The 16,980-nt window shown below is 36.4% G+C and overlaps 1 protein-coding gene across 1 annotated transcript in view; it reads right to left on the bottom strand.

The window, feature by feature from the left end:
• Nucleotides 1–16,980, bottom strand: part of GMCL1 (germ cell-less 1, spermatogenesis associated) — a 32,779-nt gene that overhangs the window by 10,646 nt on the left and 5,153 nt on the right. Inside the window, 8 exon segments of the mRNA XM_038384799.2 lie at nucleotides 764–833; nucleotides 7,654–7,794; nucleotides 8,368–8,458; nucleotides 10,471–10,555; nucleotides 11,810–11,875; nucleotides 12,702–12,814; nucleotides 13,331–13,428; nucleotides 14,526–14,622. Of these exon segments, the coding sequence (XP_038240727.1) occupies nucleotides 764–833; nucleotides 7,654–7,794; nucleotides 8,368–8,458; nucleotides 10,471–10,555; nucleotides 11,810–11,875; nucleotides 12,702–12,814; nucleotides 13,331–13,428; nucleotides 14,526–14,622 (761 nt within the window).

Below are 16,980 nucleotides of genomic sequence, written 5' to 3'. Positions count from 1 at the left end.
TCAATTTTGAACACGGAGTAAGAAAAAATGAAAACTATGCAGAAGCTAAATTTATCCTTCCTGTTTGTTTTCCCCCTTCCATGTGGCTGGATAGACAAGGGAAAGTGTATAAGCTGAACAAGTTTGTAGAACTATCTTTAATTAGGTAAATAGTGGAGAGATAACTCTCAACCTTCAAATGTGTATACTGAGAAGCATTTTCAGTCACAACAGTTGACAGAAAAAATGCTTCTCAGTATACACATTTGAAGGTTGAGAGTTCTCTCTCCACTATTTACCTAATTAAAGATAGTTCTACAAACTTGTTCAGCCTATACACCTTCCCTTGTCTATCCAGCCACATGGAAGGGGGAAAACAAACAGGAAAGATAAATTTAGCTTCTGCATAGTTTTCATTTTTTCTTACTCCATGTTCAAAATTGATTACTATATCGCTCTTTCACATCCTCAAAGTACATATGCAATACTAGTGGTGACAAATACTGACCAGTATAAAAAAAACTTGCAAAATAATGTCCACCTTTAAAGGCATATTAGAGAAAACAAAGTTCTTATAGTCCAATTTTGCAGATGACAAAAAACTGACCAGATGAAAGTGAATGAAATAGATTGTTCCACGAAGAATTGGATATGACTGAAGTTTAAAATACTGATTTAGGCCTAATTTTTCATTTTGATATAAACATTTATGCATATCAGAGTCTATACCAGAGAAAGATTCTACTTAAAATAAGAAATAAAAGAAAACCTTTAATATACCTACCCAATATCATTGTCTTGTTCTGCTCTGAGCATGGCAAACCACTGCTGTTTGTAAACAGAGGACAGCCATTCTAAAATTAAAAAAAGATATAAATATACGTGGAGATTTCTTTGGAGGTGGGAAAGGGGGTATTTGTAGAACATTTAAAATAAGGAAATAAAATTATACTGAGATGAAAAAGTTTTGTATTCATTAATTAAATAGCCAATTCACATCCAGTCAATTGATATTTCACTGGTATTCCCATCTTTAAGACTTAACCGATTTTAAGTTGCAAGTACCAATAAAATAACTCTGCTCAAAATGACCAAGTCACTTATAACACTAAATGCATTTTTTGTTTTCAAATCAGCACCATTCCCTCTGAAATAACCATATGACTGAACAGATTTTTTTCACCCCCTATGCAAAAAAAAACGGTTACAAAGGGGTTGAAATGCAGTTAAACTATACCTTACTGGTATATAGCATTCTTAACACAATGCATCAAATGAGTCAAATATAACTACACTCAAAAGGAAATGGAAGGATAATGCCTATTTCTTATATAAAGCTTTTCATGCGTACATCTCACAGTGCTTCGCAATGTTCAATGTATTTATCTACACAACACACCTGTGTGGTAGGAAAGCATGATCGTCCCCATTTTACAGATGATCTGAGGCACAGAGAGGCTAAGTGACTTGCCCAAGATAACACAACAAGTCCACAGCTGAACAGGGAATTCCCCACACCCTAAGCCAATGCCCTAACCACAGGACCAAGTATGCAACTATTGGGAAAATTAGAGAAAACTGATATGTGGGGTTTCGTTGTAAGAGCAAGAGGAAGGTTTTACAGCTACCAGTTTTACAAGAACAACAGGACAGTTCTAAGGCAAACATTAAAGAGACAGTTAAAAGCTCAATGACCTAGAAGAGAGGAACCAAGTTCAATGTAGAGCAGAACAAGTTCCACTGGGAAGAGATGAGAGAAGGGGCAAAGAGGCAGGTGGGTGAAGTCAGGTGTAAGGTAAAGACAGTCTAAGGGGAGTTGGGGGAACAATTCAATGATTTAAATAGGGAGTCAACAAAGGTGGCAAAAGGAAGGGAAGAATGAAAAAAGCACTCAGGATCCCCAAAATTTTAGACACAAAGGATTTAGGACTGATAAGGGACCAATACTGCCTCTACTAACTTCAATGACAAAACTCAGTCTTCAAAAGGGAGCAAGCCTGGACCCAAAAAGAATAAATATAATCAATGGAAACTGAAAGCTATAAAAAGGATTTCAGCAAAACCACAATCAAAAAGAAAAACAACTCTGGAAGAGTTCTGGAGAAAGAGAGGAGGAGGGAAAAAAGGCAATTTGGTGTCAAGGGTAATTTGGAAACAAGAGGATTTGCTTTTAAATATTTTATTCATTTTTATATTTCACTTTATTTTAAATGACTTGCTTAGCACATGAAAGGCGTTAACAAGGGGAACTTTGTAAGTTAAAAATATTGTTCTGGAACTCTTCAGCGAAGTTACCAGATGAACTACAATAGCAAAACAGTTAAAACAGATTTGCATTTGTATTACAGCAAAGATAAGATTTTATTCTAAAACTTGAGTGGCAAACGCATCACTGCCTTTGCCTCTCATTGTGCCCGGACACCTGCAGTACACAAAACAAAATTTGTAGCATATCTTTCAACCACTCAACAAAAGATTGTTTACATTAAACAGAATTTAATCTAAAAAGATTTACATTACAAAAATATATTTTCTGAACTCAGAGAAGTATTCCTCAGGTACCATACAATAACTTCAAAATTTAGTGATGACATCCAATCACCAAAGTTGTTCAAACACACATCACGTGTATTTATGAAACCTCTTCTCAAAATGAGAAGAAAAACAACCTAGTGAGATAGTTGTCGAGTAAAAAGTATTAATGGCTTACAAATGTAAGAAATGTTGAAGTCCCCAAATGTATCTTCATTCTGCATTTACGATAAAATTTATAGACTTGTAATATGGTTAAGGAAAAAAAAACTTTCTTCATTTGGTTTTTTGAAACAGACTTTACATAATACAATTGTCTTCACGTAACGAAACTAGAGAGTAAAGGATTCACACTTATTCTCACTGTGGACCACATCCTAAGAAGTTCTCTCAAAGACTAATTCCCCTCCCATCTGCAGTCATATACACATTTGTACATCAACTTCAGCAATTGCTGGCCACAGTTTAGGAACTGCTCAGTCAAGTCATGTTAGTCAAATCATGAACAGCTTATTCTAAAAGTTCTCATCCATTTGACATCCTGCACGACCCAACCTCAGGATTAATCATTTGCCTATCACCTTTCTTACCAGACTAATAAAGGAAACCAGGATAATCTTCTTATAAATATTGTTTTCCTTCTATTTTGCTCTCAGTGAGAAGATCAAAACACACAATATGTCAAAAAAACCACCCCACAAGCAGCATATCTTGTAATGACTTCAGGAAACCTATTTCCTTCTTGTAGCAAAACAGATACACAGAAGTGACTTCTAGTTCTGTGTTCAGATCACCCTTTTTCTAGAATGAACAAGAAAATGCTGAAAAGGTTTTTCTAGTACAGATATCTTACTCCATGATAAGAAATATTAATGTGGACTGGTGTGGTCCATGCTTGAGCACCACTATGTTATGCTGACATCTTGTTCATGTATTTATAACACTTATTTTACTCAGATCCAATTGCTGGAATTCTGTTACAGTATCTGAAATAGATCTCATTAAAATAAAATGATTTTAAATGAAGCTAATTTTAAATTTTCCCAAATAAAAAAGTGAAATCATATTATCTATTGTATATATATATATATATACAATATTACCATATATTACACATCCAGGAATCAAGATACCTTGGTGTATTGTGAAAAGACAACAACTTACAGGACCACAGCATAATTGGATTTCTCCAACTTCCTCTGCACTAATCCTGACAAAGTAATGGAAGGGAGGGAAGAGGAGGGTCATTAAGAGAGTAAGGGTTCTGAAAGTTCTTTCAAATAAATTTGAAACAAACAAACAAGCAGTATTTATTTACTTAGCGTGTGCAGTCATCTAGCCAAGCGATGGCATCTTCAGTGGCGTGATGCAGTCCTTTTAGGCCACCGCTGAACCTAGTCAGCAGACATTCATCGACAATGTGCATCACTGTCTGTGTTGCACCGCAGCAGCACAAAGAGCTGTCACAAAGGCCCCAGCGATACTGGTTGGCTGCACAGAGACCTTGCCCAGTCCGGAACCTGTTCAACAGGGACCTTTGGCGACAGGGCAGGTCAAAACCAGGCGGGCAAATTGTGGGGTCGGTGATGAGGGACTGGTTGGGGATTCTAACATATCTATTGCTCTCGCCAGAGGGTTTCTGCCCTAACATCTTGGAATGGCAGATGAGACCATAATGGGCAAAGTGACAGCAAATGTGCAGCTGGTGGGTTAAAAAGGTCATTGTGCAGTGGCAGGCATGGGTTGGCACGTACTTTCTCCAGTAACTTGCCAGTCGCAACCTCTCATCTGATATGAGGAAGGACAATATTGCTCAGAACTGGAAGCCAGGGGAGTGGATTCGGACGCAGGGTGCTGGAGATGATACGCATTGTGGCATGTTACTGCATATCCACCAGTTTGGTGTGTGACGATCGACTCCAAACTGGCGCGCAGTACTCCACCACCGAATACAAGGTGGAAGGAGCTGAACTCCGCGAAGTTGGAGCACGAGCACCCCATGACGAACCTGCCAGTTTGCTAAGACGATTGTTATGCATCTTAACTTCAGCTGCTGTCTTCTTCAGGTGGACATGGTAACTCAGTGTGCGGTCTAAGGTCACACCTAGATAGGCCAGTTCTACTTCATGCTTCACCTTCTGACCATTCAGATAAACATTCAGTTCTTGGGTTGCGCTGGCGTGATGAAGATGGAACAAACTGGAGACTGGTTTTATAACCAGCAGTAAGGGAAGGTAGTACAATATTTAAGTGAAGTGGTTTCGGTGGTAACTGATCATATTTATAATAATTTTTTTTGGAGAAGTACTTTACTCCTAAGTACCCAAAATCTAGCCACAATTAGCCTTTTAGTTTCTTGCAGGTGTCACAGCAGAATCAAGTTTTCAGGAACGATCCTGCTCAAGGTCCGTTCTGTGTTTAGGGTGCGGAGTCAAAGGTGAGGAGATGACTGAAGAAGCTGACACCACTAACAAGGTAAAAGGGTCAGGGCAACACAATAAGAAGAAAGAACAAACAAGGGGCACAGTTCGTGCCATGAATGTAGGGTCAAGTTCATTGCTTCAACCTGATGCAGTGCAGGAGATGAAGTAAAGGAAAGGATTAAAAAAGGAGCAAATTACTTGGTCAAATTGATTGGCTAAATGGTGCTGGAAACTTCATATTGTATGCAGTGGATGCGGCTGAGCACGGATATTAGTGAGATTACAGTAATCAAGATGGGACATGAGGACTTGAAAGAGCATTTTAGTTGTTGAAAAAAAACAGCTCCTCAAGATGTTTTGGAGGAAGACACAGCAGGATTTGGACATGGCTTGAACACATGGGCGACGAGGAGGCATGAATCAAAGATGACACTTAGTATACAGGGCTGAGTGACAAGAAGGATGAAGGTCATGTCATAAGGGAGAGGATGGAGAGAGTGAAGAGGGTTTAAGAGGAAAGATAAAAAAAGCTAAAACTGAACTGCGTAAGTCTAACTTTTCAGTAACATCCAGGAGAAGATGTCAGGGAGGCTGAGATCCAGAATTGGGTGGGCAGAGATGAATAAGGATTGGACAGATGGATTTGTGCATCACCACAGACATTGTAAATGAAGCTGTGAAAGTACAGGATGAAACCCAAAGAGAGTAACACAAAAAGAAGAGGGATTCAAGGACAGAGCAACATGCAACCCCATAGACAAAGGAGGCCACGCCAAAGACGACATGGAACGGGCAGACAACAACGTAGCATGAGAACCAGAAAGGACAGTATCATAAAAACCTAAGGTGGATAAGATTTGAGAAGATTTAGACACTGTCATTCTCAGAAGAAAAGAAAATAAAGGTGACACAAGTACTCCTTTTCTTTTTGCGGATACAGACTAACAAGGCTGCTACTCTGAAACATGTCATATTCTTAGAGGTCAGTGAAGATAAAATAGAGATCCTGAGATCATCAGAAAGCTTTGTGAAAACAGTTCAAGTGGAATAAAGATGGTGGAAAACAGATCCAAGAGGATCCAATACAGAGCTGGAGAAGAGGAAATCAAGGCAACTTTTCAAAAAGAAAAGGAGTATTTGTGGCACCTTAGAGGCTAACAAATTTATTTGAGCATAAGCTTTCGTGAGCTACAGCTCACTTCATCAGATGCATTTGGTGGAAAATATAGTGGGGAGATTTACACACACACACACACACACACACACACACACACACAGAGAAAACTTGAAACAATGGGTTTTATCATACACACTGTAAGGAGAGTGATCACTTAAGATGAGCCATCACCAGCAGCGGGGGAAGGAGAAAAGGAGAAAACCTTTCATGGTGACACGCAAGATAGGCTATTTCCAGCAGTTAACAAGAACATCTGAGGAACAGTGGGGAGTGGGGTGGGGGGGAGAAATAACATGGGGAAATAGTTTTACTGTGTGTAATGACTCATCCATTCCCAGTCTCTATTCAAGCCTAAGTTAATTGTATCCAGTTTGCAAATTAATTCCAATTCAGCAGTCTCTCGTTGGAGTTTGTTTTTGAAGCTTTTTTGTTGAAGGATAGCCACCCTCAGGTCTGTAATCGAATGACCGGAGAGATTGAAGTGTTCTCTGCCTGGTTTTTGAATGTTATAATTCTTGACGTCTGATTTGTGTCCATTTATTCTTTTACGTAGAGACTGTCCAGTTTGACCAATGTACATGGCAGAGGGGCATTGCTGGCACATGATGGCATATATCACATTTGGCAACTTTTGTAACAGGTATGCCCAATTAACTTAGCAGTGAAAGGAAGAGGGAAGTGGAGCTGAAGTTAGAAAGGCAAGTGCTCCATCTACTGGAAGATTTGAATACCTGGTGGCAGCGCATTTTCAGTTTAGGCCCCCGACTTTGAGAATTAATATTTCTGTTCATCTAGCAGTGCCCAAGTTTTTTAAGCTTCAGAGCAAGGAGCAAAGACCATTTGCTTACTCAGGATTGTGCCAACAGAGTGAGGATGGGGCCTATTTATAATGCAATTTGTGTTGACATTTTAATTCTTGGTTCAACCTGATTTTCTTTCATCAACATTGATTATTCTCTCAATATTCACATGTGCATCCCAAATCAAAAGAAGTTGGGCACATTTTACACCCTGGAAAATGCAAACAGAATATCTGAACAGCCAGCCACCCAATGGCCTTGCTGAGGATAACACAAGACCTTTCTCCTTTCCAAACTTTATCTATTAGTAAAGTAACAGATGCCTTCTGAGATGCTAGAGAACAAAGCGACAAGCTGTTGCAACTCCTTCAGTTTCAAACACTAATCTACGTCCAAAACCTACCTATTAAATCACTAACTTTCAATTTAATGCTTTAGCCAATTCTCTTTCTAGGAAATAGATGATTTTCATGAAGTATATCAAATCAATATTTACATTCTATTACATGTTTCATTATCAATATTTACATTACTCCAATAATTCAGATATACAAGGCAGTTTTACAGCTCTGCTGACCTTGCTGACATAACTGACAGCCCTATGAATATTTTAGAAAAGAATGTAAATGAATAAAAACCAGATAGATGGGAACAAGGGTATAAGCCCAAAAGTTTCATTCACAATTTGTTTCAGCTACTAATCAGAAAATACACAAAATAGCCAATCAAAATATTTTCTTACCTGAAGGTACTAGAGAATCTCGCTCAATAATGCTTGCTGATGCCAAATCACTGATGATGTATTGCAATCTCAAGTGTTTGAATACTGTCAAGAATGCTCTTCCTTGTTCAGATTCTAAGAATGCAATGTCATCCTCAAAATCTGCAATATTACAAGAGACATACACCATTACGGGTTTCCTAGAACTTGCTCATTTTGATCATCTTCTAAAATATATATACATTTAAGAGAAGGTCCTAAGCTCTCCAAATAGAGAAAGGCAAATTACATTTTGCAAGCAAAATTACCAGTGTGAAACAGAATAGATTTCTCAATTCCAAGGAAGTTAACAACATTCAAATAATTGTAAAGGTAAAACTATTAGATCAAATTATTTTATCCACTGAAATACAAGAGAGTTTGGCCAGAATTTTCAGAAGATCAAACAAAAATTTCACTAGATAAGTCAACAACAAAAATAAAGCAGCGTAACCTGAAATGATTTAGATTCGACATGCACGGCCAAAACAGTTCAAGGGAAGATTCCTTAACAGTATAATGAGAATAAGAGGTGAGGTGAAGTAAATGAATGCATCTCTTTGGTATACATGGGGCAGTGTTTTTGGAGGGAGCTGAAAGACAACTGCACTGTACTTGCTGCTGTATATACTGAGCACTGAAGTTCTAAATCCAGCACCTTTTTCACAAACACTACATCCCTACAAATAGGCTCACCTTTTCTACGCTTGGAAAACCAGGCATCAGCTTCAGTTAAAAGTTGTTTTAGTGGTCCATTCCAAGAAGGCACTAGTTGAAGGAACATCCACTAAATAAAAACAAATTTTTGTAAGCTTATTTAAGATTCATAAAATATTATGTAAACATCCAAGACAAATATATTTAATGTTATAGCTACTCCTGATCAAAACAAGTAATGATTTCTACTTCTAATTATTAGAAATTAATTTTGTAATTGTAACACTGGTATAATTAATAGATTTATGATTAAAAGGGCATTTTCTAGTGCTGTCAAGCGATTAAAAAAATTAATTGCGCAATTAATTGCACTGTTAAACAACAGAATACCGTTTTCATATATATTGATTTCAATTACAACACAGAATACAAAAAGTGTACAGTGCTCACTTTACTTTTTTATTACAAATATTTACATCATAAAAAACAAAATAAATAGTATTTTTCAGTTCACCTAATACAAGTGCCGTCGTGCAATTCTTTATAATGAAAGTTGAACTTACAAATGTAGAATTATGTACAAAAAATGACTATTCAAAAAATAAAACAAAGTCCACTCAGTCTTACTTCTTGTTCGGCCAATCACTCAGACAAACAAGTTGGTTTACATTTTGCAGGAGATAATGCCGCCCACTTCTTGCTTACAATATTACCTGAAAGTGAAAACAGGCGTTCTCATGGCACTGTTGTGGCCAGCGTCACAAGATATTTACGTGCCAGATGCGCTAAAGATTCATATGTCCCTTCATGCTTCAACCACCATTCCAGAGGACGCGTCCATGCCGATGACACATTCTGCTCGATAACGATCCAAAGCAGTGAGGACCAACGCATGTTCATTTTCATCATTTGAGTCAGATACCACCAGCAGAAGGTTGATTTTCTTTTTTGATGGTTCACTTTCTGCAGTTACCATATCAGAGTGTCGCTCTTTTAAGACTTCTGAAAGCATGCTCCAGACCTCGTCCCTCTCAGTTTCTGGAGATTTTTAAACCTTGTGTCAAGTGTTGTAGCTATTTTTAGAAATCTCACATTGGTATCTTCTTTGGATTTTGTCAAATCTGCAGTGAAAGTGTTCTTAAAAAGAAAAACGTGCTGGGTCATCATCCGAGACTGCTATAACATGAAATATATGGCAGAAAGTGGATAAAACAGAGCAGGAGACATACAATTCTCCCCCAAGGAATTCAGTCACAAACTTAATTAATGCATTTTTTTTTTTAAATAAGCGCCATCAGCATGGAAGCATGTCCTTTGGAATGGTGGTCGAAGCATGAAGGACATACGAATGTTTAGCATATCTGGCATGTAAATACCTTGCAATGCCGGCTACAAAAGTGTCATGCGAATGCCTGTTCTCACTTTCAGGTGACATTGTAAATAAGAAGCGGGCAGCATTACCTCCCATAAATGCAAAAAAAACGTGTTTGTCTTAGCGATTGGCTGATCAAGAAGTAGGACAGAGTGGACTTGTAGGCTCTAAAGTTTTACGTTGGTTTGAGTGCAGTTATGCAACCAAAATAAATAAATAAAAAAATCTGTATTCCTAAATTGCACTTTCACTATGAAGAGATTGCACTACAATACTTGTATGAGGGGAATTGAAAAATACTATTTATTTTATCATTTTTAAAGTACAAATATTTGTACTAAAAATAATATCAAGTGAGCACTGTCCACTTTGTATTCTGTATTGTAATTGAAATCAATATATTTGAAAATACAGAAAAAACATCAAAAAATGTAATAAATTTCAATTGGGATTCTATTAACAGTGCAATTAAAACTGCGATTTATCGTGATTAACTAAAAAAAATTAATCGCATGAGTTAACTGCGATCGACTGCCCTATTATTTTCACAGTACAATTATCCGTAAAGTTTAAAATTCTGTCTCTACACATTTTAATGTTAACACCAAGAAGTCAAAATAATATAATCATTTCAGAATCTGAATATTTCTTTACACTACAACACTGAAGTATCAAAAATGTTAAACAAATTGGGCTAAATTCATTTCTGGTGTAACTTCATTGGCTTCAATAGTCTTAAGCAATGGACAACCTGCGCCCTTTGCAAGTACCTTCTTGAGAGCAGTATACACATCCATCTCCACTTGCATTACAAATAGATTAGAAGAGCTGATCAGCTGTTTCATGAGGTTTATGCTGGAAAAGAAAATACTATGAGATGGTACGTATAAACTTGTAAGTCGATCAAGTAATCAGTAATATCAAAGAGGAAAGAGTGAAGGAAGTTAATTCACTCTTGCCACAGCTAAGTGAAACGTAAAGCTGGTTGGCTATTTTCCAACAAAGCAGTTTTTCACTGGAAAATGCCGCTCTGTCAAAGCTGAAACTTGTTAAAAGGGCTGCTTTTGACTAAACTTTAGCTGGAAGGCTTTTCCAGCCTTGGATGGAATTTCTGGTTACAGAGAGCGCACAGAATTACTATTAGCTCAGTGGTTAGGACACTCACCTGGGATATAGAAGTCCCTGCTCTGCCTGATTTGGATGAGGTGAGTTTCACTAATTACCAGGCTATTGGCAAATCTGGAATGGGTCTCTACAATCTCTCCTATTAAAACTGTTCCCCTTTGCATAAATAAACTAAATATTCATTGGGCCAGGGAGAGAGTGGACTAGAAGGGCACTCACCTGGCATACGGGAGACCCATGTTCAAATCCCTGCGCCAAATCAAGCTTAGTGTGGACTTGAATCTTTGCCTCCCCACACGCCTATACCAGGTGAGTGCCCTAACCAGCTGTTCTGGGGAGGATTTCTCTGAGTTTTTTTTCAAAAATTTTTTGAAAGGTTTCAGTTTTGACCCAGCGTGGAAAAGGAAAACAATTTAAGAGGAAAGGAGGTTCCTTCCCTATGACCATAGATAAGCGAAAGATTAAAGGATTCAGTCTAAGTTCACCAGGACACACACAATATTCTGATTCAGTGCACAAGATCTTGGTAATATGAAAAGAAAAGGTGGGAGCTGAAGAAGAAAGGAACTGACTAGTCACTAGGCAAGCATTCAGAAAATAACACTCTCAGCCAAAAACTATAAATTATATTTTGAAGTTAATTTCAACCTTAACAATCGAGGGACTAAGGATCCTCACTAACTATACACTATCAAATACCAAAAAAGCTTAATACCAACAGTGTTAAGTAAAAATCATGAATATCTGAAGAAAAACTTGTCAAACATCAACTGAGAAAATTTTAAAGCTAAGTTATATCACACACATACACACAGCCAACCCTGGAAGTGTCTCATAACATTAAAAAAAAAAAGTTTATGGTCTAGTTCTTGTAATGGTCATCAATATTCTAATATGCCATTTGCAACACGTTTTAGTTACGTTACCTAAAAATACAGACTATTTTAACCACTCAATTACCTAAGTTAATTGAAATCTGAATACCTGAGTTCTTTGAAGAGTTCAACACTCTGGTGAGTCATCAGGTTGTTCAAAAGCCATTCAAGGCACCTAGATTTAAAAAAAATCAGCTGGTTATTCACGATTTTCAGATATCCAAGTTGGACTATTAAACAACTGATCAAACCTTAAAATAGATTTCACAATTGTAGTTGATTGAAGAATGTCTGATCTGATTATCTGATTTCTGATTCCCTGGATTTAAAAACTCCAATACATCTTATTCTTTCATACTACTTTAATTTGAATGATCGTAAACTTTAGGAAAGATTAAAGAAACTTTTAAGACATTTTCAAAGTATGAGGTTTACTTAGATAAGCATGACGCTAACAGAAAACTTTTCAAACGTTATCTTCTGTAATAGCAAAGGGAAGGTGGGAAGTCTGAATTGAGAAGGTGAAGTAAAGTAGCTCCGTATCACATAAGGGGTTGCGGGACCACTTGTTGTTGGGGAAGAAGGATCTGGCTGGAGCACCCTGCTCACCAATTCTTCCAAGACCTATACAGTTCAGAATTTACATTTATTTCATATTGAACATTCCAGGAGCACCGATATCCAACGAAATTAGAACAGAACAGCCAGTTACATTAATATTTTACTCTCCTTCTACAAAATTAATCTGTCTTCTTTTCAAATTTACAATTAATTTCTTACATCCTCTAAGCTACAGTTTTTTAAGGAGGCCCACTGTTTTCAAAATAGTAGAAACAGGAGAATTAAAACACACATGATCCATGTTATACACTTAAAAAATTTCAGCGGACTAACTCATCGGTCACTGCTCAAATTTATATTTTGAAAAATGTTCCATCTTAATTAAAATGTAAATTTTCTTTTAAACATGAAAAATAGTTGAGAAAAAAGTTAATTCTTACTTTTTCTTCACAGAGTCTAATCCATAGGTCCCTGCTGAATTATAATAGCCACACACAGTTTTCACATTAATTGTTTCCTTCATAGTCTCGCCACATTGCTGTATTAAACCATCCTGTGAATAAATCCACAAACATTCAAAGTTTTTGTTTTTTTTTAAACATAACCATATATTTTTATGGATATTACTGATAATTTAGGAAAAACCATTTATAAATACATTAAGTTTTCAAAGTTATGTGCCAGAATAATACGACCAAACTCTTTCAGAGTAAGGAAACTAATATAGCTAAAAATATTTAACAGCAACATGCACAATGCTGTTATAACAGGTAATTTAATCCTACTTACATCCTCAAGTAAGCCTCAATAAGCAATTTTATATTTCAACTAAAAGTGAGTCTTAGCATGTTTATATAAAACTGCTTCAGCGATATATGTGCTAAATAAGTACTAAGCAGCCCACTCTTTTTCCAATGATTTTTTATAATCTATTAGGAGAAAGTGAACATATTTAACATTTGTTCATGTGTGTGCCTTTTAACTACACTCCGAGTTTTTATTTTAATCTAAATAAATGATAAGACCACTATACTATCTAAATAAGTCCATTACTTTATATAGAACTTACCAGCTGCAGCATGCAGGCTGCTGCTAGAAGGGCAACAACACGACTGGGCTTTATTAAAACATCATCTCTATATAGGGAGCCAAATGCTACCTGCAGAGCTAAAAAAGCACAAATTGTCAAATCTAAAGAAAAATAGCTATAATCTCACAGTTAGTAATTTAAAGTACACAATGTTTAAACACTAGGGATTCCTTTCAACTTACGCTGTTGCTAAAATTTTAAATTCTTTAATCTTGAAAAAAGCTAAATTGAAAAAAGTTAAATCAAAAGAAAGCCAATGGACTGATCACAGAACATCAGAACTACTGAAACATACCCCACACCCACAAATGTGGTGATTATTTTCAACTGGGTCATTAGAAAATATTTGTGTCAAATGTATCACTTCTATAAGCACCGTAGTTCTAACTACACACAGAATCTGTACCCAGGAGAGAGAGTTCCATATTTTGATTCACAAGAATTTGAGAACTTTCATATTTTTTAAAAGCAGAAGTAATACCTGAACAATACAATTACTTACTTTGCTGTTTAAACAACTGGTATTCATCCTAACAGCTGAAAAAACTCTTACATCATCAAATAATTCCAGGGAACCATAACACCGCAGAGGGCGATGCCTATGAATTATAATCCCACCGCGCCATCACAGTAACACAATGTCAGGATATCAAACTGGAATTACTGTGTCTTTCTCTCTGCAAGTCCTCCAACAGAATACCTCTTCTCGCTCTTCTTTACTCCTGGCTGCTTGGAGGTCAGGAAAGGATGCCAATAGCTCCAATGCATATCCTCAAATCTGTCCCGAGTGGAGAACCATGAAGAGCACTCCTCTGACTGGCTGTCTTTCCAAGACAACACAGAGAAAGAGGTGCTTCATTCGAACACTTGGATCTCCACAAGAGTTGTATGTTGTTCAAATCACTGCTTTAGATTATGCTTCTTCAGCCAGTTTCTGGACCTTCACCACAGTTCCTGTCATTATCCAAGAATAAACTAAGCCATAAACAACTCATGTTTTCTCTTGGGGTAGTTGTGGTTATTTAGTGATCTGTCAGTTCTCATTTTCACTTATTTGAAAATAAACCCTCTTTTCAAACAAAGAAGTTAGAGATTTAGCATAACAGTACTTTAAAAAATTCAAAGGTTGAAATTAAGTGAACTAACAATGTTCAGGAAAAAGGTGCTTGCTTACCTTCTATATCAATATTCTGGTCAGGAATCTCCAGTTCTATGATGTCCATACTAGACTCCCTCCAAGAACCACTAAACATACTGGAAAAGTAGCCAGACTATTAAAAAAAACCACAAGGAATCATTTCATTCAAATAATGAAAACCTGAAGCCAAAATTGTTAATCATCTTTAGCTATAAAATCAAGTAAATTATAGGGTAAGTAAGCTGAAATAATTGTGACATATTTCCATGTCAAGAAGAACTAACAATATTTCTTCCAATTATGTGGAAATATTTACAAACATTGACCCACATTTCAATTCTGTTTATAAAAGTACAGACAAGTTATTTTTCCCCAATCAATTCGATTTTAAATAGGCAGAAAAACTGTAAAAAAATTTCCATGATAAATCATGGTATCCACAGCATGTACTCATGTCCAAAATTTAAGCCCTTATAGATTTTTGTAGACAAAAAATCCTGCAGGTATTGATTTTTTTTTTAAGTCAATTAAAAAAGAATTCAAGACATACAGATTAATTTACAAGATTGTGGTCTCAGACTAAGGACACATATACATCTTAAAAATTGTGTGTAGGTAAATTCATACAAACACATACACATACACCATTTACATTAGTATACCTTTTTAAACAAAGTGTAAGTCATATAAAACTAGAATTTGCTAGATTTCCATCCAAATGAAGTGAAAAATACTGCTTTACTAGGATTCATGATTTTCCATCTCAGCAGAAGGAGAGCCCATTATGAGATGCTATCACTCAGTGATGTTTACCTGAGAGATTAAAAAAATAAAGTCTAATTTGTACAACAGCATACCTTCTGCACTATTACCCAATATTTCCACTGGTGGCAGCACGTGTATCTAAAATCAAAAGTATCAATCTGTATTCCCACACCACACACTATTTATGAGCAAAGAAATACACCACTGTTGCTTATTGCTTTGTAATCAAGAACCTGGATCGTTTGTTCCCTACTGGTGGAGAGCTTAGTACACTCATGGGCTAATGCCTAGACTTCATGGAGAATAGTGTGTTTTAATAAGCAGCACCAAAAAGCTTAATTTACATCTCTCATTCATATATATTGCATCTCTCATTCAGTACCTCAGTGCCATCTACTGGGAAAAATTAACGAACTAATGCACTAGCTAGGAGAGCTAAAGCTGACAGATGGTCATCAAGACACAGAAGTAATCTGTCCAATATGTAAGGGTGGAACGATAGCTTCACCAATAATAAAATTACAGATATACGGTATAATATTGAGAAAACAGTTTAACCCTACTGATTTAGTTCCAATTAAAGGTGATAGTCACTTCCATGAACCAATTTTGAGATTCAATTCAACAAAATTCCCCCTTACATGATGTCTCTTAACTTAAGAGACAAGGTCAATATGGTGCAAAATCCACCACCTTCTCAAAAAACTTTGGAATTTAACATGCATTGAATATTTTAAATTAAACATTAAATGCTTTCGCATTAAACCACATCGAGATTTTAAGAGAAATTTTAGAACCTTTTACAAGACAATGACAAAGATAGAATGGAAAAAGAAAGACAGACTCAGTGATTTGCCCAGCGTAGCACAGGAAGTCTGTGGCAGAGCCAAGATGAGAACACAAGTCTAACTCTGGCACACACTTTCTAGAAAGGAAGAATGCTTTTGTGGTTAAAGTAAACAACAGAACCACAGGGAAAAATAAACTGTTCTGTTTGGGATTATTTTAGGAAGTACATGAAAAAGATTAGGTAAATTTTTCACCTCTTACTGGGAACTGCAGTGAGTTTATTCTTTCTGCTTGCTATTATCCATATATTTTATCCAAAAATATGACTTCTATAGACTTGTTTACGCCACAGCACACAGATATAAAGAAAAAGAACCTTAAATTAATGTTTGTCCAAATTTATTTCAACCACCGAGGCACTACAGTGCCTCTGATTAAAGTTTGTCTGCTGATTTTGTACAATAGTACCACAAAAAACTGGTAGGGGGATTTTCAGATGTAGCACATGAAATTACTTTTAATTCTTTACAGGCTAACTAGATTTCAAGATGACTGTTATTTTAATACTAATTAAAATATTGCATATTATGACTTCAAACTAGAATTTTGTCTTTCACAGTTTTTGCCATGAAGCAGCCATCGTTTCTCCTATTTTTTCCCCATGGCAAAAAGCTGTTCTTATCAATGCAAATCACTACTTGTATGAATACTATCCCTTGATAGTAGAATTCCCATTGAAGTGTACAGTACCTTATTCTCCTTAACCTCTCATGTCCTCATTATTTACACCAGTGGTTCTGAACCAGGGGTACATGTACCCTGGGTGAGTACATCAACTCATCTAGATAACTTCCTGGTTTTACAAGAAGTTACATAAAATGCACTAGTGAAATCAGGACAAACTAAAATTTCATACGGACAACGGACTTGTTTATAC

This window comes from Dermochelys coriacea, chromosome 26, assembly GCF_009764565.3.
Source record: "Dermochelys coriacea isolate rDerCor1 chromosome 26, rDerCor1.pri.v4, whole genome shotgun sequence".
NCBI classification, from domain to species: Eukaryota; Metazoa; Chordata; order Testudines; family Dermochelyidae; genus Dermochelys; species Dermochelys coriacea.
This window is presented reverse-complemented; position numbering and strand designations above follow the sequence as displayed.